The 24,162-nt window shown below is 41.0% G+C and overlaps 1 protein-coding gene across 3 annotated transcripts in view; it reads right to left on the reverse strand.

The window, feature by feature from the left end:
- XPO4 (exportin 4) overlaps window positions 1-24,162 on the reverse strand; it is a 135,146-nt gene that overhangs the window by 63,119 nt on the left and 47,865 nt on the right. For all 3 annotated transcript variants that reach the window (XM_075127330.1, XM_048845481.2, XM_075127332.1), the window contains exons 5-6: window positions 6,251-6,367; window positions 5,301-5,454 (exon numbers count right to left, since the gene is read on the reverse strand). In XM_075127330.1, the coding sequence (XP_074983431.1) occupies window positions 5,301-5,454; window positions 6,251-6,367 (271 nt within the window). The remainder of the gene's footprint in view (window positions 1-5,300; window positions 5,455-6,250; window positions 6,368-24,162) is intronic.

Raw genomic sequence — 24,162 nt, forward strand, 5'->3', positions numbered from 1 at the left:
TTTTACCCAAGGGTGCCGAGATTGACAGCCTCTTATTTTTATGACCACTTTGGCACTTCTTTGCATCCACCCTCTGTAGCATTGGTTGAACTCTCTTTATGGTCCAGCAACTCAATCTAAATATGGAATCTCCAGGCAGTTCATGTACACTGACAATCTGCTTGGCTAACTTTTTTTTTTTTTTTTTAGGAATTTACGTTTAACACAGGACTGTACCGTTTCCTCTGCCCTCCCCCCCCCTTTTTTTTGGTCTCTTATGCTGCCTGATTGCATATTTCCCATTCCAAATGAGGTGTGGTTGACCAGTCAGTTTGTAACTCTGAGGTCCTACTGTATATCAAAGACCATGTCAATATGCTTCCACTTACACCATGCTCAGCGCCAACTTGAGCTTAACATCTTTTTGAATGGTTCGTGGTTGGCACAGGATTCCAAGTCAGTGTAATCTAGGGGTCACCCTACGTTGCACACTTACATACAAATACCATCTCACTAAAGTAGCTCAGAAGATGAAAAAAAGAGATTGTCTACTGAACAAAGTGGTAGGGCCCACTTGGAGTCAATACACAAACTCTACATAGTTCAGGGCTTAACTCTCTGCTACTCAATTGGAGAATATTGTGCCCCAGTTTGGTTAAACTCTGCCCACACTATACTAGTGGACACACAGCTGAATCATTTCATTATTACAGGCACGTTGAAACCAACAAAACTTGTATGATTCCTAGTCCTAGCCAATGTTCCTCCACCTAACACTCGGTGTTTGAATGCAGTCAAAAAACCAACCAACAATGTACAGCAAATGCCACACCGAGCACTGTTCAGGGATATATGGGATGGACTCCACCACTGACTGCAAAGCAGAAATCCTACCTGGACAGTTTTACACACTTTCCATCCAGTTGACATCATCAGTTCACTGTGCCAGACCAAATGGGAGAGAGCCTCTCCCACTACCAGGAACTCCTACATCATCATCAAGCCATATGACTGGCTACCTGGCTTTGGACTCTCAGCTGTCTCTGGAGTCAGCTTAACAGGTTCAGGTGTGGGGTAGTTCACTATATCAAGACCAGTCATGGCTGGGGCATACAGGGGAATGCACTGTGAATTTGTGGTGCTGTGGAGAATTCTGCACACATGTTGAATGGTTGTTCTTTTCATGCTGGGCTCCCTGGAGATCTTCTTAAGCTGAAAACAACCAATTCAGAGATCACAGACTGGCTCACGATGATTTGGGGGGGGGTTAAACCAGGCCTTACTTGTCTTGCCCACATACAATTGCTACATTTACATGCCTCTTCTCTTCTCCTGGTAGTTAGGGCCTCTTATGGTGGTTTCTTCTGGACAATGTTCTCTAGAGCATTCCATTTGGTTCTCCGACTGCTCTGTTAGATTTAGTGATAGATGTTTCCAGCTGTCTTCAGAGACAATGATCGGAGTGCTAAAGCCTCCTTTAAAGATCTTACCGTGGCTCAAGGAATAAAAACCACCGAATAGTTTCAAGGAGAATGTCCCTCACTTGTGCATTTAAGGCAATAGGCATGCTGAACCATTAAAGACAAAGGCAGATTCTCAGCTGGTGTAAACTGCCATAGCTCTATTGAAGGCAACTATGACAATCAGCTAAATAGCTGCACCATTATGCTACTAAAAAGAAGCAGATGTCTTAACCCAGATCCCATCTCAACATTCACTATGGAAGAGACCCAAGCCCTCCAAAGATGCAGACCTTAAATCTAAAACAAACAAAAAAAGTAGCACTAAAGCAATCATTATTGTAGAACTACTAGCTAAACTATTGTTAAACTTTAAACTAAACCTATTAACTAAAACTTATAAAAATCTGTGTCTTAATGAGTCTGAAGTTCCATGGCTGAATTTGCTAACAAAGAAATGAACACAATTTTGGGGGGAGACAGGACGACAAAAATCTTATGCTCTCCGTTCAAGAACTTTTGGATCTGTGGACAAATCACAAAGTCAGGCCCCTCATGATTTTACTGTTATCAGTGGTTTCATAACTTGCAACTAAAGGCACGTGACTTACTGTAGAGAAATCAGGAGGATCTGCAGAGGCAATTTCATGAGAGAGATGGGTTACAAGGGGACCACGAAGGACAGCTTAGTTGCATATGTCAAGATACACATGGGCCAATGGTATATAGCTCTGAAATGGGATGTTTTAGATATAATATGTGGCTCCCAGAGTGGGAATCAGCAGAGGCAAATTTATGAAAGAGATGGATATACAGCACAATACTAGTCCTGAGTTATCCAGTATCCCCTGAGGTCAATTTAAAAATTAAGGAAAAAAAAAAAGTGATCAGAACCAGCTTGATCCAAGTAAACAAAACAATGCTAATAAACAATGCTGTATCAGTACCAAAAAAAGCAATGCTACAGAAGCCAACATACCACTGCAGTCTGCCATACATTCTTAGCAAAAAATAGGAATTCTATGTTATCATAATTTACAATTAGCACTGCCAAGAAATGTCTCAAGCATTCATAAACACCAGGTGAACTACTGTGTAGATAGTATTCATGGAGGTAATGGATAAAAATAACAATTGATAGATTGTCTGCATGTTATAAAGTGAGATGGAAGAAGCAGCATCTCACAAACCAGCTCTTGCCATCACTAGTACTACAATTTAACCATGATGCTGCCATGTGCCATCTGTGACATACAGATGCTTCATGTGAGAAACAGCATTTAGCTAAGCAAACTAGTGAGCATCCTATTACAGTATGAACACTTTTAGGCAGTGACTAAAAGTAATTTGTCTTAATACAATTCTTAAGAGATTACACTAAATTATATGACCCTTGAAGATTAAAACTCTCTTTGATTAGTATTGAGTTCATCACATTTTTGCCACTTCTTTTAAAGATGCAATAATCATTTAACTAGAGATAACAGATATCTACTGCAAAATTAACTTCAGTCTGTCCTTGATGAACACAGGAATAACCAGTGTATTTTGCCGAGGGAAGTAAAAAATGCTATGGCAACATACACACACACACACCCCCGATGATTGTACAAGTCCATTTCTGAGGTCTGCTAACTGTCTGAGAATGAAGAGAACATCTGCTACAAAAATTTTAAAGTTTCATTTAATGTATTTTGATGTATTAAAAGTGCAGTCACATTCAGGCCGAACAACTGGGGACCAAATGTTCAAGACCTATGGCCAACTGTCACATTTCTTTTAAATTAAAGATTAAGACTTTACGCTGGTGGAATTATTTAATGTTTTCTTAATAAAATTTAATTAATTATTATTCTAAATATGCTTTTCATATAAAAATGTAATGCCCAGCAGAGGGGAAAAAACCCACTTAATTCTCTCTTCCCTTTGATTATAAAAATACAGTTTACCAGCTACTGTTTCTTGAAAGTATCCAAGTGACTGAAAATATTGCTAGTACTAATCCAGTGATAAGGCCTGATTATCTGTTTCAATTAACACCTATTTACTGGCACAGAACAAGCCATTTTCTGATTACATACAGCTAAAAATGTAAGCTAGGTCACTAATTTAATTCTCCAATTTTCTTTGCATCAGTGTAGTTGCACCAATTTAACTGCATCATTTCAAACCCACAGTGCAGATGGACAGCACTCATGTAAATTATGACTTGCACTGGTGGTGCAGCATACCCCAGTTTCCAGCTGTGGTATTCATCTCCACTAGGGTCTTGTACTGAGGTAAAGCTACACCAGTGGGAAAACTCACAACACAAGACAGCATAGAGATGTCCCTCTTCTGTGGACACTGTCGAATTGCAACAGGTGATCCCAAAAGATATCCAATATTCTTCAAATCCCAAATTTTCCTTACACAACCTCAGCCCATTCAGCAGTTGGCCTCCAGAATCAGTCTTCAAAGCCCTTGGACCAACCTCATCTCTGGATTAACTTCACTGACTTTAGCTGAGTTACACCAGGGCTGAATATGGCCCATTAATCCAGTCTGAATTCAGTGGTTTTCAACAGAACTGCACGTAGGTGTTTTCTTTTAAATCATGGTACTTTCCCTATAACTTTAGGGGTCATAATACGAACTCAGCCTTCCAGACAAGACCTTAAGAATGTCCACTTTCAAGCATGGAAATCTCACTTTTACTATCTATTGTACAGCAGGTACACACATCCCAGAAATCAGGGCCAAAACAACCCCTACAACATGTTTTTATCACCCACAACCAACAATATTTCTGCGAGTGAAATAAAAGTCCTTACAGAGGATCCAGGTATAACATCTGAGGTTTTTTGCAGTGTATGTCATTCGATGCAAATGGATTTGAAAGGATTTAAAACAGCTTTATGAGTCAGAGATAAAAGTCACCCCTGGCAGTGAAGCTTTGCCATTTAACTCTTTGTTGGATAAATGCAAAATGCAGTTTACCATATCTACACTGATTTTCTTCTAGTCTATATATGTGCATGTGGGCATCTTTATTCCTCTCTTCTAGTGTGTGTAGGCATCTCTCTTCTCTCATTCCTTCCCCCTCCCTCCATGCCTCTTCCCCTTTCAGTCCCCACATTATAGTCCCTCCCTTCTTCTTTACCCTTTTAATCTCTTCCCACTTCTTTGGGATCCCAAGATCAGCAACCTATCACACAGAGGAATGAGGGGCTAAGGGACTGTCTTAAAGCAACCTGTAGGTTGTCAGGAGGAAGGGGAAGTGTACCAGGTGCAGTCTGTTCTGCCTGTCTGCTGACAAATGGTTATCTTGGTGGGATCCTAAGATGCTTTTCTCCTGCCCATGGAAAAAGTAGTATAGAACTTCTCTTCTAGCTCCCAAAGAAGCCAGAGGGATTAATTCTTAGATGGTGTTAGTTCTACATCACCCTCTCCTTTTCTTGGTGGCGAGAAGGAGGTGACAGATACACAGTGAGAAGCTTTACAAGCAAAACAAGGGCTCTGATCTATCCCTGCTGGTTCTGCCTAGTCTCACATTAAAGCAGTAGATGAAAGTTTCCACTCTGCACCATCCCAAAATCTGCCAGACAATCCAGCAGCCCATAACTAGCTGCTGTTTCTATGAGCTAATTTTACCCTTCTGACAAATACTTACAACTTTAAAGAGAAAACAGCAATAACACTGTGTGTATATAGTAAATATGAGCAAATATGGGAGTGACCAGTAGAGTGCATAGCAAAAAGGTCTAAATTACCCCCACTTGAAAAAAAATTCTCTAAACGTTACATTTTTCAAACACTCCAGTTACCAAGTACAGGTGAAGTTAATTAGCTGAAGCAAAGGTTCAAACATTAAAAGGATATAATTTGGAGGAAGAAAGTTCCAGCTTAAGACCTGATTGGCTAGTGCAAGATAACGCTGAAACACTGAAGACATCTGAGCATTGAGGTTTTCACGTCTGCTGAATTCCTGTAGTACCTCCACTGTTAGCATGAAGATCTGCCGAAGGTCATCTTCCTAGTGTTAGGAAGAATACACGTACTATTAATGGAGTCTCCCATTCATGAAGTAAGAAGTTCTTGATCAGGCAAATAGTGAGAAATAATAAAATTAAATTTTCTTTACAAAATCTGAGATTCTTTCATTAACTTTGAACATTTCTTATATCTGAACAGAAACAAGGCCTTTACCTATGCAATGTAATACTTAAAAAAAAAAAAAAAAGCTTAAATCTTACTAATTATAAATATTTGTCATTAAGAGAAAAAAACTGGTCATACATTTCTCTGACAACTGGTAGAGGAGGAGGGATTTGGTCTTTGGCATGGAAGAAGTTGATAAGCTGTTCCACAACAGTCACAGAACTTAAAGCTATGCCTTCACAAAAACGTTTATCCATAGCCAAACAATGCATCTGAGACAACCAGACTGCACCATCTGCAATAATATTTTTAAATGCATGGCTTTCCTTGGCTTTTAACCAAAGCTATATTTAAGACTATCATTGTTCCAAAGAGTATTAGTTTTATTTGCTATTGGTTGACAGGGAATTAAGATTCGTACTGTGTATAGATTCATAGATCTACATTCATAAAATGGACAAAAATGCATTACACTTTTTGAAACAAATATTCCTAACATTACTAAGATGTTTACTAAACAAGGAATTGATTTTAATTTCTAATATACAGGAGACTTTTGCACATACCATAATCGTTAATGCATTTGTTGGTGCATGAAAGTTTTCCTTTATTAACATTTCTATTTATCAGAAATATAATTAGCATACGTTATTTTTATTTTATTTTTTTACCTGAAATATTCGTTTGCAGTTACCATGGAACTCCATGCTTAGTCCAATGTTGCTGGTTTTACTTGAACTTGAGAACTCGCTCAACAAAGCCGTTAAAATGGAACAGGCCAAAGTTTGCTATATAAGAAATAATATAAATTAAAAGTTGTTCAATAAGGCAATACTGCTTAAGATGCAGTTTAAGTTATCTTATTAGAATATTTCTATGGACTTCAGTTACTTCAGCCACAAACTAGAGCAGTAGCTCAAGCTTTCCTTGATTCTGGAACACTTAAAGTAAAGCTCCTTGGATGAGCCATCTCGCCCTGGGCAGGTTTCACACCTTTTCTGAGGGAACTTTAATACTTGGGTAACATGAAAAAGGAATATTAGAGTATTAACACACGATGAAAAAAATTTGCTTTAAGACAATCATGTTTCTGCTTAGTTAGCTCAACCCATTTTCTATACATTCCTTTAGTTCCTTCCCTGTGCATAAGGCTTTACGTTCATTAGGGGTATGTCTACCCTATGGAGCCTATGCTGGTTTAGCTATGTCAGCGTAGCCTAAGCCTACACATACAGGAGTTTGTTGGTTTAGGAACACCACCTCCCTGAATGACGTTAGTTATGTCACACAAGCCCTCTTTCATCAACATAGGCCCATCTATGCTGGGGTTTCTGTTGGCATAGCTATGTTGGTATGGGGTGTTTTGCTTTTTATTTCCAAGCTATGCCAACACAGCTTTTAAGTGTGTACCAAGCCTACTACTAGCGAAGGTTCATCTTCCTGTTGCCTCTATTTGTCTAAATGTATCCAGGTCACTTTCCAGTTTGCTTTGGCCCTCCTTTGTGTTTGTTACTTTCCCATGGTGGTGTCTGATCATGATTAAATTTATACCAAAGAGACAGAGAATTAGATATAGCTAGTCAAAAAAGCACCTCCAAAGTCCAAGTGCCTCCCTCACCTCTAAAAAAAGTCCAGAACTGGGATAGAATTAGCAGAAAATATCACTGCACGAAGGTTGACAGATGATTCCCTACTGACAGAAGTAGATATTCAAGCCACAATAAAGTACCTTGCCAACTACAGTTCATGAAACACAGGAAGCTTGCAGGACTGCAGAAGTCATATCAGTCATTATACTGAGGTAGCTCCCAAAGCCTCTAATCAGATTGGGCCCTGGTTGCCCTTTTCTCACTCACAAAATTTAAGATAAGAGCCAATATTTCAACAGTTTTTAATAGATGAACTACTTAAAAGATGTGTTATCCTAAAATACAAGTCAAGACCACACTCTTCTTTGCTGAAATATGCTGCAAAAAAATTGCTTTTTGCAAAAAAAACCAAAAAACCAAAAAAACAAAACAAGTTTTACTCTTGATGCCAAAGTCCATTAATCATCTTTTTCAGTTCTCATTTTGCCCTATATTTTACCATGATTGATCAACACACACAAAAGGAAAGAAAACATCTCGTACTGGGGAGGTGAATTACATTTCACTAATGATCAACATATTACACAGGAAACATAACAGACACCTTGTATTGATTAAATGAAAATATTTTTGCTTAATAGATGTAGCCAACACAGTTACAACTTCAAAGTTACTGGCTTTACTCCTAGACTGTTTGGAGCCAAGGTGCCAAGGATGGACAGAGGGGCAGGAATTGTTAAAGGGTCATACATGCCGGCAAGTGTCCAGGGGTTAAATGGAAATATGCACACTACCTCTGAACACCCGAAAGATTAAAGTTGAGATACTATTTATGCAAGCTCATACAACAGCTGAAAGCAGTGCCATCCACCCACCAACTGCAACATCTTTGTTCAGAAATGCCTCTGATGTCAGTACCTTGACCCTACAGACAACTAGTTTTCTTAGCCACTACACATTAAATTAAAATTCTTACTTGCGGAATAAATCCCACCCAGATCAAGCAAACATGGTTGTTTCAGGCATCTTTGTGGACAATTGCCTATAGTACATTAAAAATGCACTTTACGTCAGCTTACTGTAATTAATTGCTAAATTCAAATATTTCTATTTCAGTTCAAAGTAATTCTTTCAATTTCAATTCTACTTAACTATTCCTTTTTTACTATTGTTAAATTGTGACGGTTGTATCTTTGCCAGTGTAAAACAAAAAATCAAAACCTTAAATTGCTAGAACATCAGTGTAGTCTCTCTACTTGTCAACCCTATACTATACAGTAATTCAGCTGTCTCCTAAATGATTCAGCAGTTTTAACAATCTCAAGGCTCTGTGTAGTTACTGCTGGGACTGTTGGGCTGTGCTTTGTTTTTTTTGTTTTTTAATTCAGAATTGAAATCAATATGACAATTAATCAAAGCAAGCATTTCCATTTTTAATCAAACATCAAAAATATGAAAACACCATATAAAAACTAGTTCTCTGAAAAAGTTAAAAATAAATTTTGAAGTTTGACTGAGCCACTGTTCTACTGTCAAGGATTTTTCATGCCTTTGCAAGATATATATTTTTAAAGAATAATTCAGAGTTGCCAGAGGATGCTATACATTTTTGTATGCTATACTGATAATGCCTATTCCAGACTTCCATAAAGACTTATAACGTTTTCATTTATTACTTGAATTACCAAGCCATCAATATCTGTAGGCTCTAGGAAGCACTGATGCAAAGACAGCTTTAATGGTAATTACTTTAATTCCATATATGATAAGCATGCTATATTGTTTTTGTGATACAACAGCATACAAATTAAGTCATCTCTGCTTTATCATACAAAGATCTGATAACCCTCCCAACAGATTTACTACATAAAACAACCTAGGACAGCTGGAGCAATGATACAAGTTGGCACCATTTACAGAGCCAAAATGCAACAGTGTATAATGGGATTAAAGAAACAGGAAAGGGGGAGGGGGGGAGATTTGGTACATACTGCAGTAATAAACTTCCAGGATTACTCTAACTGATAGAATAGTAGTTTTCTTCTTCCATTTTTTTCAGTTTTACTTTGTGCATTTGACAGCAGTTTGTGCAGTGTGAAAGCAGTTTCATTGTTTTGTTTGTCAGTTGCATGCCTGATCTCATGCAGTAGCATGCTGTTTCCCCAAAGGACAGGCGGAGTCTCCAAGGGGTGAGAGATTGGTTTCCTTTTCCTGAAGGGGGGAAGGCAGCTTTCTAAAGTTTGGGAAACACTGCATTAGCATGATGATTCACTACTCTCCTGTACTGCTCTGGGACAGAGCTCATGCAAGGGCCTGTGTACCAGTAACAGCAACAGTAAGTCTGAAGCTGATATGGCAGCAGTCAAACATGAGGGGGTGGGGGAAAAGAGCAGCAGCTGACTGGTTGTCTTGAGCAGGTTTGGCATTACACTCAGACCCACCTCAAAAGTCCCTTTCTAAAAGCAGCAGCAGCAACAACAAAGAGAAGATAATTATTTCAAAACAAAATTAATTTAAAAAATAAATGTCAGGATTTACCAATTAAGGGGGCTTTATCAGAAAAATATTTTAAGGCAGTTTTAGGATATTCAAGTTTGTCCCTTTAAACGAGCTAGTTTTTAAAAATGTAACTTGAATAGATCCTATCACTATGGACTGCCATTCCTAGCATTAGCGCTTGCCTATACATGTATCAGAGTAGCAGTGGTGTTAGTCTGTATTCGCAAAAAGAAAAGGAGTACTAGTGGCACCTTAGAAATTTGTTAGTCTCTAAGGTGCCACAAGTACTCCTTTTCTTTTTGCCTATACATGTAGTTATTCAGGGAAAACTGTTCCTGAATAACTCCACGCATGGACTCACTTTTTCCAGAGTAAAGCAGCCTTGTTTCTGTTTAGCTTAACCCATACTAAACAGGAACAAGGTAGCCTTATTCCAAAATAAAAGTGTCCTGGAGCTATGTGGGAATAGCTATTCCCAAATAACTCCATGTGCATTGTAGATAAGCCTTTAGAAATAAAAAGGAAATAGCACATCTGGTGAAGAAGCCCTCCTGTTGGTGTGGTGTCTGCACTGAAGTGCTGCAGAGGTGCAGCTGCACCACTGTAGACGTACCCTTAGGCAACATCTATACTTGGGAGCTAGGGAAATGATTCATAGTTTGCATAGACGTACCCAGGGCCGGTGCAACCACTAGGCAAACTAGGCAGCTGCCTAGGGCGCCAAGTGTTTGGAGGTGGCCAAAAGTGCACTCTGGGGAGGCGGTGGAGCAGAAGTGAGCTGGGGCAGGGGGGCGTGGGGAGGGCCACCTGTAGCAAGTAACTGGGCAGGGCTGGCATGCAGGGGAACCGCTCCCCACCCCAGCTCACCTCTGCTCCGCCTCCTCCCCTGAGCATATCGCCACCACTCCACTTCTCCCACCTCCCAGGCTTGCGGCGCCAATCGGCTGTTTGGCGCCGCAAGCCAGGGAAAAAGAGAAGCAGAGCAGGGCAGTGTGCTCAGGGGAGGAGGCAGAGCAGAGGTGAGCTGGGGCGGGGAGCTGCTGCACAGCTCCCGGGGCAGAGGGATGGAGGGAGGGGCGGGAGGTGCCGCACAGCCCCCCCGTGCTGAGCGGGGGGAGGGTGGGGAGCTGCCGCACAGCTCCCTAGGCCAAGGGAGGGAGGGGCGCAAGGTGGAAGTTTCGCCTAGGCCGCAAAACATCCTTGCACCAGCCCTGGACGTACCCACGCCAACGTGCTACAAACAGCAGCATAGCCATGGTAGCACAGAAGCAGCTCAGGCTAGCCTCTGCAAATATGTACATGCCGAGACCCCTGGGTTGATACTTAGGTGGCTAAGCAGCCCATGTTACTCCAGCTACAATGCTATTTTAAAAGGTGTGTTCCTAACCCAGGTTTCTTCTTAACCTTGGTTAGCCAACCTAAGTTAAGAACACATTTTTTTTTCCAGTGTAGACATACCCTAAAAATGCTGTTATTTTCCAAAACAAAGTAATGCTATAAGACTAAATATATTCATGCATGATATATTACTATTTTCACATGGGGGGGGGGGGAAATCAGTCCAACAATTTTAAAGGGAGCGACATATAGCCTCCTCTTTAGATCACTGAAAGAGGAACAATCACATTTATAAGACGCTTCAAAGGAATTCACTTGACATACAGAGACTTAATCACACAATCTTTTGAAAGTTAAGTATTCTAAGCTTACAAGTGTCTTTTGTACAGAGGGATCTACAAAGCATATCTAGTCATGCACACTAGCTGCATTACTTTAAGGCTAAGAAAAACCTCAGAAAAACTTGAAAAACAAAGATCTACCAGTAGAGCACACTGTGCTTGGTAAAAAAATAAATTGTACATCAGAGTTACAAGATGTTTTTAAAGTAACCACATTTTAGGTTTTTTGGTTTTTCACTTTTAGTATCATCACATACAGATAATCAGATTCAAGAACGCCACGTACTAATGGCTAGAAAACGTGAGTAATTCTGATAATCATATTAAAAGTCAAACCTCAATGTTCTAATTTCCCAGTAGTGTCATTAACTTCATACCAGTAAGAGTATACCTCATGAACCTAGCTTGTCTCACTCACCAGCAATTTCATTAGTTCTGTCACAAGAACATACTCAAACAATAACCACATCTGACAAAATAAAATACTTCAGAGCATGGATTGTCTCTTAGAATAGCCTGGCACTTACCCCAGTTAGCTTTATTACCAGTAATAAATTTTTGAAAGGTTGACATACATAAATCACTCTCAGCTGCTCGAACAGAAGATCAATGAGACTTGTGATAAGAGATTAATTTAGCAATCAGACAACCCTAAAGCATGGCTTTAGACAATTAGATTTTTTTAAAATCTATACACAATACTAAAACAGCCACTACGTGAAAAATATGCACAATTTGAACCTTATTTTGCAAAACAGCTTTCGTGGAGTAATCGTCATAATATATGCATACTCTATAAAATGTGACTCATTCCTTCCAAAGCAATATCACTTACACCGAATGTTAAACCCATAATGAATGTTTGTGGGATTTCACACTTTTGTCTAGGGAGCTCACTGAGTAAGTGAACTGATTTATTTAAGGATAATTAGGTTAAAAAATGTATGAAAGGAAGAACTGTTCAATTATGGGCTAGGGAAATACAGGAGTTAGCACACAACTGTTTAAATCATAGAAGCTGACCCAGACAAAGCAGAATTAATTGCATAGTAAAACTGTTGTATCCCAGTCTTGAACTTCAGTGTGTGGACAGATTCATGTTGAGAGATGCTTGGTTCACGTTAGTCATATTAATCTCGCCGCAAATTCTAAATCATCAAACTAAAGAAGAAATCCCATTTGGGAAATCTCAATATCTTATTATATTTCCTTTTGTATTCTAGATAATTGAACTTCAATGAATTTAACAGCACAAGGGGCTTACTCCCCTCACAGTTAGAACATGAAACTAATCCTGTTATCTTAAATAATTTTCAGTTACTCTTATTGGTGATTTATAGGGCTGCTGCTTTCTTCCCCCCTCCCACAATGGAATCTCTATTGTCAATGTAGCCAATGTTTCAGGGCCACAGGAAACATGAGATAAAAGTAATTCTTCAGAGATGTTAACTAGTATAGAAGCAGGTAGTTGATAGAGTAGAAAAGGGGCATTGGGGCAGAAATAGTTGTGTTGTTCCTAGCTAATAAACTTTCACGGGTATAAGTAAAAAGGTTTTTCTAGACCAAGTCTTTCAAAAGTGAGACTTCTCTTGCAAGATAGTTCTACAATGAGAAGGGACAATGTTCCCGCTTCCTCCCCAGCAGTCCTCGGACAAACTACTACATTTACTAACAGCACTTTCAGATCATCCATGCATAACAGAACTGACTTTCTTCAACAGTTTTTGTCCAAAACACTCTGTTTACAGCTGGACCTTCTGATGTTCCACTAGTTATGCAAACAAAATAAAGCCCTACAGTTATATCACGGAAAAAAACAATAAAACAAAACCACACAGCTTGTCACTGGTATCAGATATTCATTTGAGGCCAACTGTTGTATACACTCAAATTCTAGTTTTGGCAGGTCACACTCATGGCACGAGTGCTTAATTTGTTAACTTCTCAAACCTGCTTCCTCATCTTCCCAGAGGACTTATACTATCCCCAACACATGCTGCAGCCGATATATCCATTCTATCTAATATACTACTTAACTGTTATACAACCATGCCTAGTTTTTAATACCACACCTATCACTGTAGTTATCTAAGCACCTAACATCTAACTGCAAATTCTGAATAGTGAGAACCAAGAAACTCTTCAGTCACTATTATTTATCTGTCTTCAGAGAGCGATTCATTATTGTGTTGTCTGATGAACAGTGAGTCACACATATCACTAAGTGGGTCTGAATGAAGATGAATGATTGCTTACCTAGATACCTTTCATAGCTCCTGCTCAGATGGTTTAATTATAAGTCTGCTAAAACTAAATGAATTAAAGGCAAAGCACATTCATTTATTTAGACAATGTCTTCACTTTAGCTGATTTTCACTCATCATCCTTGTGGAAAACTCAGGTCAAGTATCTGTATACTCATAATGAAAAATATGAAATTAAATTAACTGTGCACTATGTTATATGATATCTTACCACACTGAATGGACCTTCAGTTTAATCAATGATCATACAAGCCTTGTAAATTTTTGTGATTATTTTATCCTCACCAACACTTACAAGAAATAAAAAAGCCAGCTGGAGTTTCTCTTGAGGAGCTTGGCACAGCTCAAACAATTTCATGCTCCGAGGGCAATGAAAATGTTACTACATGAATTACATTCTGCAGTCATCTAATTCAACTAGACCAGGAAGCCCAGGATGGAATAGTAAGAAATGTGGCACTCCGATGGTCTCATGGAACCAAAAACAGAACCAGATTGCTGCTATGTAAACTTAAAAAGGCCACAGAAGAGTTCTCACACTAAAGGCTGGGGGAAAGTTGACAGGTGCAGAGGAGCACATGGTTTAGACAGACACATCCCTTTGCGAAAGATTTATTGAAGGGGATATTCTATATCCTAGTAAAGGGGAGAGGCTATAATTTGACAAAGTACAGGTAGGAAATGAAGAGAAACAGTGAAACAATTACATCACATAAAGGCAGACAACTAAATATTGACAAATTTTGTAAGTGCTTATATACAAATGCAAGAAGTCTAAATGTGAAGGTGGGTGAACTTGAGTGCCTGGTATTAAGTGAGGATACAGATATAATAGGCATCACAGAAACTCAGTGGAATGATGATAAATCAAAGAACACAGCAATACCACGGTACAAAATATATAGGAATGACAGAGCAGGTCACACTGATGGGGAGTTGCACTATACGTGAAAGAAAGCATGGAGTCAAATTAAGTAAAAATCTTAAATGAATCAAAGAATACCACATAATCTGTACGGATAGAAATTCCATGCTTGACTAATAAGAGTACGGCAGCAGAAATATACTACCAACCACCTGACTAAGGTGGTCACAGTGATTGTGAAAAGCTCAGGGTGATTAGGCTACAAAAACAGAAAACCCAGTAATAATGAGGGACTTCAATTATCCCAATATGGATTGGGAACATGTGACGTCAGGATGGGATGCAGAGATAAAATTTTTAGACACTATCAATGACTGCTTCTCAGAGAAGCTAGTCATGGAACCCATAAGGGGAGAGACCCTTCTCGATTTAGTCCTAAGTGGTGCACAGGATATGGTCCAAGAGGTGAATATAGTGAATTGCTTGGTAAAAGCAACGATAACATAATTAAACTTAACATCCTTCTAAGGCAGAAAATACCAAAGAAACCCACCACAGTAATATTTAACTTCAAAAAGGAAAACTACACAAAAATGAGGAGGCTAGTTATGTGGAAATTAAAAGGAACAGTCACAAGAGCGAAATGCCTGCAAACATATGGAAACTTCTTAAAAAACACCATAATTGATGCTCAAATTACGTAAACCTCAAATAAAAAATAACAGTAAGAAAACAAAAAAAAAAAATAAATGCCACCATGGCTAATCAACAGAGTAAAACAGGTGGTTAGAAACAAAAAGACATCTTTTAAAAATTAGAAGTCAGATTCTACAGAGGAAAATAGAAAGGAGCCTAAAACTTTGGCACGTCAAGAGTAAAAGTATAATTAAGCAGGCCAAAAACAGTTGTTGTTTTTTTAAAAGAGCAAGTAGCAAATGACAAACGAACAGCAATTTTTTGAAAGGAAGTCAGAAGCAGGAAACAATCAGTGGGGTCACTGTATGACTGAGGTGCTAAAGGAGCACTCAAAGAAGAGAAGGCCGCTTCAGAGAAGCTAAATTAATTCTTCGCATCCATCTTCACTGTAGAGGATGTGAGGGAGAGTCCCACATCTGAGCCATTCTTTTTAGGTGACAAATTTGAGGAACTGTCCCAGACTGAGGTGTCAATAGAGATAGTTTTGGAAGAAACTGATAAATTAAACAGTAATGAGTCACCAGGACTAAACGGCATTCACCCAAGTGTTCTGAAGGAACTCAAATATGAGATTGCGGAACTACTAAACAGGGTATGTAACCTATCACTTAAATCAGTCTCTGTACCAAGTGTCTGAGGGATAACTAATGTTATGCTGATTTTTAAAAGGCTCCAGAGGCAATCCTGGCAATTACAGGATAGTTAGCCTAACTTCAGTACCAGGCAAATTTGTTGAAACTATAGTAAAGAACAGAATTATTAGACGCATAGGTGAACACAATTTGTGTTCGGGAAGAGTCAACACAACTTTTGTAAAGGGAAATCATGCTTCACCACTCTATTACAATTCTTTGAGGCAATTAACAAACACGTGGACAAAGGTGATATAATTGATACAGTACTTGGACTTTCAGAAAGCCTTTGATAAAATCCCTCACCAAAGGCTCTTAAGCAAAGTAAGCAGTCATGGGATAAGAGGAAAGGTCCTCTCATGGATCAGTAACTGGTTAAAAGATAGGAAACAAAGTCTAAGAATAAATGGTCAGTTTTCACAGTGGAGAGATGTAGATGGTGGTGTCTCCCAGGGACCTGTACTGGGACCAGTCCTATTCAACAGATTCATAAATGATCTGGAAAAAGGGGTAAACAGTGAGGGGACGAAACCTGCAGGTGATACAAAATAATTCAAGATAGTTAAGTCCATAGCTGACTGAAGAGTTACATGTTAGGGGGCTTTTTCCTTCATCCACTTACTTCCCTGGTCCTTCTCGCATGAACAGAGAGCAACAATACCCGAAGTCCAAAGGTGCAAACAATTCGATGTTTATTGGGGTGAACTTCCAGCAAGCATGATTCCAGTTTCCTTCCTTAGTGTCCTCCTTCCTAGCTCTGACACCACAGAGCCTTACACCCGTGTCCCTGTTCCCATTCCTGCCCTTAGCAAAACATGATTCCAATTTCCTTACTCCCATTCCCTGTTCCCATTTCCCCCTTTAGCAAAACATGGTTCCAATTTGTTACCCCCATTCCCTGTTCCCATCTCTCCCACCCACACGCTCACCCCCTCACTTCCTGATTGACTGCAGACTATATAGTAAAACTTGAGTTCTGCTTTGCTATACCTTAACCAATCATGTTCCTGAAATTTAACTAACCAATCCTAACATATTGTAACATGATTATGTACCCAATTATATCCCACCACCTTAATTAGTTTACACCCAGAAAAATTAATTATACAGCAGACAGAAACAATCACAGAACCAGACAGAGATTATACAAACAATAGCAAAGTGGGAACTATAATGACAAAACAATACAGAAGTGAGGATTTCACATCCCAGCTATTGATAAGTGAGTTCTTGCCAGACAGGATGCTATCAAACTAAGTTTCCTTTTACATTTTCTAGGCACTTCCCTTTCTCTGGAGGTGATAGGCACTATCAGGACAGGATTGTATTCCTAACAGCCCAATAGCACCTTCTTTCAATGTGACTAGTTTGGAATGTGAGGATGTAACCGTTTGCTTCCCAGCTTATGGCTGCCTCTGTTGCTTAGCCAAAGGCCTTAGCCTAAGAACAGGGCCTCAGACTGTCACAGTAAGCGAAGGCCCTTACACTGGCAGACAGTGATTTTGATTCTCTTTTGTACCTCTATAACTAGCCAAGTGATAAGAGTACACCCAAATTCTTAGAATATAGGCCTTTACAGACAGGCCTGAATATCTATATCCTAACATTACAAAGGGATCTCACAAAACTGGGTGACTGGGCAACAAAATGGCAGATGAAATTCAGTACTGATAAATGCAAAGTCATGAACACTGGAAAACATAATCCCAACTATACCACTTTAGATAGATCTTGGAATCATTCTCTGAAAACATTTGCTCAATGTGCAGTGGCAGCCAAAAAAAGATAATGTTCAGAACCACTAATAAAGGGAAAGATAATAAGGCAGAAAATATCATGCCACTATATAAACCAATGCCCACACCTTAAATACTGAGTGCAGGTGTGGTCGCCCCATCTCAAAAATATATTAGAACTGGAAAAAGTACAGAAAAAGGTAACAAAAATTATTAGGACCATCACCCAGCTTCCATATGAAGATTCAAAAGACAGACTGCTCAGCTTGGAAAAGAGATGACAGGGGGCCCCATGCTTGGCCTTTCTCCTATCCCCACCTATGCTGCAAGCAACAAGGACAGCGAGAAGACTAACCGAGGGGACTGGCCCAGATTTCAAGGGTGAAACTGCATACTATGGACTGCAATATCCAGTGGAGTGAAAAAAAATGCTTAATTTAGATGTTGCCCAGTCTAATAGGGTTGAGAGTTTAGACTGAGTTATATTTTCTTTTCTTTTGCTTATGACTTTCTGCCTATCAGTTAATATCACTTAAAATCTATCTTTTGTAGTCAATAAACTTTTTTACTGTTTATCTTTACCAATAAGTTTATATGAAGCGTGTGGCAAATCTGCTCAGGTTTTGCAAAGGCTGGTGTATATCCAGTGATGAGCTGCCAAAATCTTAACAACAGGTTCCCTCCTCACCCCATGAGGGGGTTGCTGCCCACCCCCACCCCCCCCGGGACTCCTGCCCCATCCAACCACCCCGCGTTCCTTGACGCCCCCCCGCCCAGAACCCCTGCCCCATCCACCCCCTCCCCTGTCTGCCCCCAGAACCGGGCAGGAGGGTCTCGTGGGCCAGCGTAGTGGGTGCCCAACCCTAAGAGCCGGAGGGCCTGCTGGGGGGCGAGGTGGGGACTCCCGGCGGTGCTTACCCAGGGCAGCTCCCAGGAAGCATCCAGCAGGTCCCTCTGGCTCCTAGGGGCGGGGGAGAGTAGCTAGCGGAGGAGCGGCCGCTCCCCCACTGATCGCATCAAAAGTGGCGCCTTAGGCGCCGACTCCCTGGCTGCTCCGTTGCTGGAGCACCCATGGGGAAAATTTGGTGGGTGCAAAGCTACCCACCGGCAGCTCCCCGCCCCGTGCCCGGCCCCAGCTCACCTCTGCTCCGCCTCCGCCTCCTCCCCTGAACACGCCGCCCCGCTCTGCTTCTCCGCCCCCCCGCCGGCTTCCCGCGAATCAGCTGTTCGGCGGGAAGCAGGGGAGGGCTGAAAACAGGCCGCAGCTTCCCACTCAGGCCAAGGGTGGCGGTGGTGAGCTGGGGTGGGGAATGGTTCCCCTGTGCCCCCGCCCCGGGTTACCTGCTGCGGCGCGGGCGGTCCTCCTCGCGCCCGAGCTCACCTCCGCCTCCCTGGGCCTGAGCAGGAAGCCGCCGCTTGCTTCTCAGCCTGCCCCAGCTTCCCATCAAACAGCTGATTCGCGGGAAGCCTGGCGGGGTGGAGAAGCAGAGCAGGGCAGCGATTTCAGGGGAGGAGGCAGAGTGGAGGTGAGCTGTTGCGGGGGGGGGGGGCAGAGAAGCGGGGGGGCGGGGCTCATTCAGGGGAGGAGGTGAGCTGGGGGTGGGGCAGGGAGCTGCCGGTGGGTGCTCTGCACCCACCAAATTTTCCCCTTGGGTGCTCCAGGGCTGGAGCTCCCATAGAGTTGGCGCCTAAGGCGCCACTTTTGGCCGGTTAAATTTAGAAGCCTTTTAGAACCGGTTGTCCCTCGTGGAACAACCGGTTCTAAAAGGGCTTCTAAATTTAACAACCGGTTCTAGTGAACCGGTGTGAACTGGCTCCAGTTCACCACTGTGTATATCCACTTTCCATTGATGAAGTGGTGAACCAATCAATAAATCTGCATTGCTCATCTTGAGCAGTCTAAGATGGTATATTCCTGAGGTACAGTGTTGGCAACTGGGGGGATTTAGCTTTGCCCTTCTCTGTATGATTCATGAGTGGCTCTGGGAGCATACATGCAATCTAGCTGGATGGAGGGCTCCACATGTGGTTGTACTGAGTGATAACAGCACCTGGAGGGGTTTGCTGCTGGTCACTAGCAAGGCATTGTGAGAGACAGCCCAGAAAGGAGAGAGTTCAGGGGGCACAGCAGTCCCAGGCTACACCCTGGGGATCCCGTCACACATACCAAAACTGAATTAATTCTAACCAATAAATGGTGACAAACTGTTTAAAATGACACAACTAAACTATAACAAAAACAAAAGATTAATTCCAGTTTACTAAATTCATATAGTACAGACTTAGTGGACACCTAGTGCACAAGATCAAGTTCAGTTGATTAAAACCTAATTTTAGAAGTTTATTACATTTTAAAAGGTAATCCTGGAAGATACTGAGCTAATTCTGCCTTGCTTGCAGCCCCAAAGACAGGGTTGGAAAGCAGGAGGAGACAGGCAGGATGAGAGGCTGTTCACTCTGTGGGTTTCTTGCACACATCATGGGGGAATGCCCTCTTTTTGGCCCCTCCAAGCCCTTCGCTCTTCTCAATTCCTTTCACTCTGGCAGCTGTTAAGGTGCGTAGAAGTGGAGCCCTGCTTCTGTAGGATGGGGTAGTCAGGCGGATCATGGGCCAAATCCAGACCACCAGATGCTTTTGCATGGACCCCGAAATCTTTGTATTTACTTTTTTTTTTTTTTTTAATTTTCTCTGGAGTCTGGATCTTGACCAAGAAATCTGGACCTGAACAAAAAATAATTGACTATACCTGCCTTAACATCTAGAAATCAGTGGTGAAAACACATTACACATGCTAAAATTAGCCAAGTGCTCTGAGGCCTCTACCAGAAACTCTGTCCCTCAGAAATGCAAGCTACAGAGCAAGAAATGTTGAAGTTACTGGTAGGGGTGCTTTTTCCTGACTGCAAGAGAGAAGACCTGAAAGAAAAAATGCAGGCACACCAAAACCCCTTCTTGCCTCACACTGGACTGCTACAAAGCTACTTTGGGAACAAATAGCCACCCTACTACCCACAAGGCTCTCCCCATCAAGCCCAGGACTCTTCTAGGAGGAAAGGAGTACTTGTGGCACCTTAGAGACTAACAAATTTATTTGAGCATAAGCTTTCGTGAGCTACAGCTCACTTCATCGGATGCATTCAGTGGAAAATACAGTGGGGAGATTTATATACACAGAGAACATGAAACAAAGGAGAGCGATCACTTAAGATGAGCTAATACCAGCAGGAGAGCGGGGGGGGGGGGGGGAGGTGAGGGAGAAAACCTTTTGTAGTGATAATCAAGGTGGGCCATTTCCAGCAGTTGACAAGAGTGTCTGAGGAATGGGGTGGAGGGGGGGGAATAAACATGGGGAAATACTTTTACTTTGTGTAATGACCCATCTACTCCCAAGGTCCAGATGTCACAGAAGCAACAACTCAGCATTCCAGGTCCTAATCTTGGCCCACACTATACCACCTTCCCTACCACCAACAGTTCATAACATCTAGTCCCACTGATGGAATTTCTATAACAAGTGACAACAGTCGTCTCAAACATCTTACTGTTTCCCTAACTTGAATGCTCTTTTCCACTGCCCAGACTCGCTCACACCTGCCCACAATTCAGTTTACCAATCTCATATCCTTCTGTCCTTCATCCTCTCGTCCCTCTTTCCTATCCATACACTTGACATTCCCGTACACTCCCATCGAACCTCTCTCTATTCTCTTGCTCTGTTCCATCTCCTCATCACTGTCTCATTTCTCACAGTCTTGCACATGCCCCGCCCTGCCACAACCTTTACTTCAATGCTCCTCTTCAAGCTCCATCCTCAGAATAACCCCATTTCTATCAATAATTTTAATTAATATGTACAAAAGTTAAATATATGGAACCTTTGAGAAGTGTGCAGACCTAATGTATTCTTCATGGTCAACCACATACTCTTAATGTTCATCTTTTGTCATCATCCTGGCTGCACACCGGATTCTGCAAGCAAGCTCAAGAACAACATTCACATAAGTAGTCCCCACTGATTTTAAAGAGTACGGATATAAAAAAGGTAACCATGGAAGGAGGGGTCTGGTGGGAAAGATAGAGCACACTCACTGTCCTCACAGCCCAAGGAGGGAAAAAATGGTCAGGTAGCTTTGAGTCCAGCTACAGGAAGGAAGACAGAAAGAAAGAACTGGGAAGATACCAGTTTGCTTCCCCAGAAGGACCAGATTGCTTACAAGTGACTTTATAAGTAAAATACTGTTCCACTAGCTGGAGCAAGCTTCTTTTATTTATTTTCCATTATATTCCTTGTTCTGGGCCAGACTGAAGAATAATATGCACAGAGATGCCTTTACCTTTTAGTGGCAATATTTGATTTCTTTTTATCTTTATTTTTCCTATTCCATTCCTGCTACCCAAGAGATATGGCCCCAGCCTACACTTGTACAAAGCTGTTTTCAGATGCATACAGAGTAATGTTTAAACACTTATAAACATAAGCTGAGTTGTTGCTGACCCCTGACTGTGCTCCTGTAGTTGCTGAGCTGAGCCAGAGACTGGAGGACACAGAAGGGTAGGTACTTGACCAGAGAGAAATGTTCTGGAGCAGGAGTCTGGGAGGGACACAGAGGTGGGGGTGAGGGAGGAGGACTAGACAGAGGAGACAGTTAGGGGCCATCAAGGGGTGAGAGCCATGCTCCCCAGTCTCAAATTTGGGAGGCTTTGGATGAGAGTATGTAGAGGAGCCTGGGGAGGCATGAAAGGTGTGAAATGAAGTGAAAGGGACTAGTGAGGCAGAGACCTTCTCTCCCCCATACCCTATATCCCAGCCAGATATATCTTCCTCCCCACCCAAAGGAAGCCCACTTTAATGGGTCTCATAAGTTCTGTTGGAGCATGGCTTCCCTTGTAGTCTTTGTTAACTCGTTTTAAATAGAACAACAAAGATTCCATACTTTAAAAAAAGTTAGTTAATGGTTCCAGCCAGTTCCTCACTGCCATACAATCCTTCAGTCTTATTAAATTTTATAATACAGTAGCTCCCTGAGGGCCCAGTCAGGAACAGGCTCTGTTGTGCTGGGTGTTGTACAACCACAAGCCAATGAGATTCCTGACCAACTCAATATCACACGTCAAACATTAACTTCGTCTTCTTGACTTGTTCTGTAATGGAAATACACTGTTGGGTGTGTACTGTTGAATTTATGTATTGTTTATTAACGTGCAGTAAAGATTTCAAAAGAAATCAAGTTTCAGGGCTCATTAAGCTATGTAGTTCAAGAAGTCCTCTCAGTGTAGTGTGTTGGCAGAGTAGTAGATATTTTTATTACTAGAACCGGAATCAATGATCTATTTCATGTTATGAAGCTTATTCATTGCATGGTGCAGTAAGTTTATACACTTGTATTTAGGCCTTGCAAGTTTGTATCATAAAATAAATATATTTAAATACCAACAAATGTTAGTTTTGGTAGCAAATAGTGTAGCATATGTTATAGTGGATTGGAAATGGAAATCCCTTGAGTAGAAAGTGACATTTTATATCACAGAGGATTTTATAACCTAAGTTTATAATCACCCCCTTCCATAAGCCTGTGTGTGTGTAGCTCCAAAGAATTTGTGCAGAGGGAGTAATGTGTTTGTGGGTATGGGAGAGGAGGAAGAGAAACAGATGGTGAAATCTGGTCAGTTTATAGTGGAAGTAGGTGGAAATTGAGGAAAGAGGTGCTGGAAAACCGGGGCGTTACTACAAGGTAGAGATAAGGTTGTGATACATTGTCAATAGTGTATGGTGACTATGTTGGTGGTAAGGTGAGCCCATGGATGGGGAAGCAGAGGTATTTACTGTTGGTAGCCTTAACTTATTTCCTTACTTTTTAGGTTTTGTACTAGGTATATTATATAGAGAGCAAACTTAAATGACATACAATCTAGTGTCTGTGTATTATATTTGAGTGCAAGAGATGGTCCAGTGACTATTCCTCTGATATGCAGCTTTCCACTTGTCCCACTCCTGTATCATTAGTTAAAATCAACTAACTTCCTATACATATACACTCATGTGTATAGAAAATGTTTTGAAACCTCGAGTATCTTTTTCAGGGGGGAAACTACATTTTGAATGTTTCTTTTTTTAAAAAGATTAATATGTATAGTTCTTCTTCCACACAATTATCAATCTCCACACAACTGCCTATTATAGGCGAATATGTGTTTTAAGCAGCTAATTAATGGGGTGAGGATGTTGTTTTTTGTTCAGACATTAGAATACTGTGCTGCCAAACAGGAAATCTGAGTTTAAAAACAATCTTAGAACTTTCATTACTATGAGTTAGGGAAATCTATTAAATGTGCTACAAACATGGCACACTTTTTAGGATCATGACAGGAGCTGTATTACTCTGACTGCACTTCTTTAATGTGATTTTCAGTGGTGCTGAGCATTTCCAGCTCCCATCTACCTCGAATGGAGTCCTAAGTGCTCAGCAATTCTAAAAGTCAAGCCCCTTTTTATGGGATGTGGGTAGTTTTAGTTGAAAAAAATATATATTTACATAATCATACCTCTATATTTGGGAGGCAAATAATCAAGTTTCTTTAATTTGTAGTTAAGTTAGTTCAGTTTTTAGATATATTTAGATAT

This window comes from Caretta caretta, chromosome 1, assembly GCF_965140235.1.
Source record: "Caretta caretta isolate rCarCar2 chromosome 1, rCarCar1.hap1, whole genome shotgun sequence".
Taxonomy (NCBI): Eukaryota; Metazoa; Chordata; order Testudines; family Cheloniidae; genus Caretta; species Caretta caretta.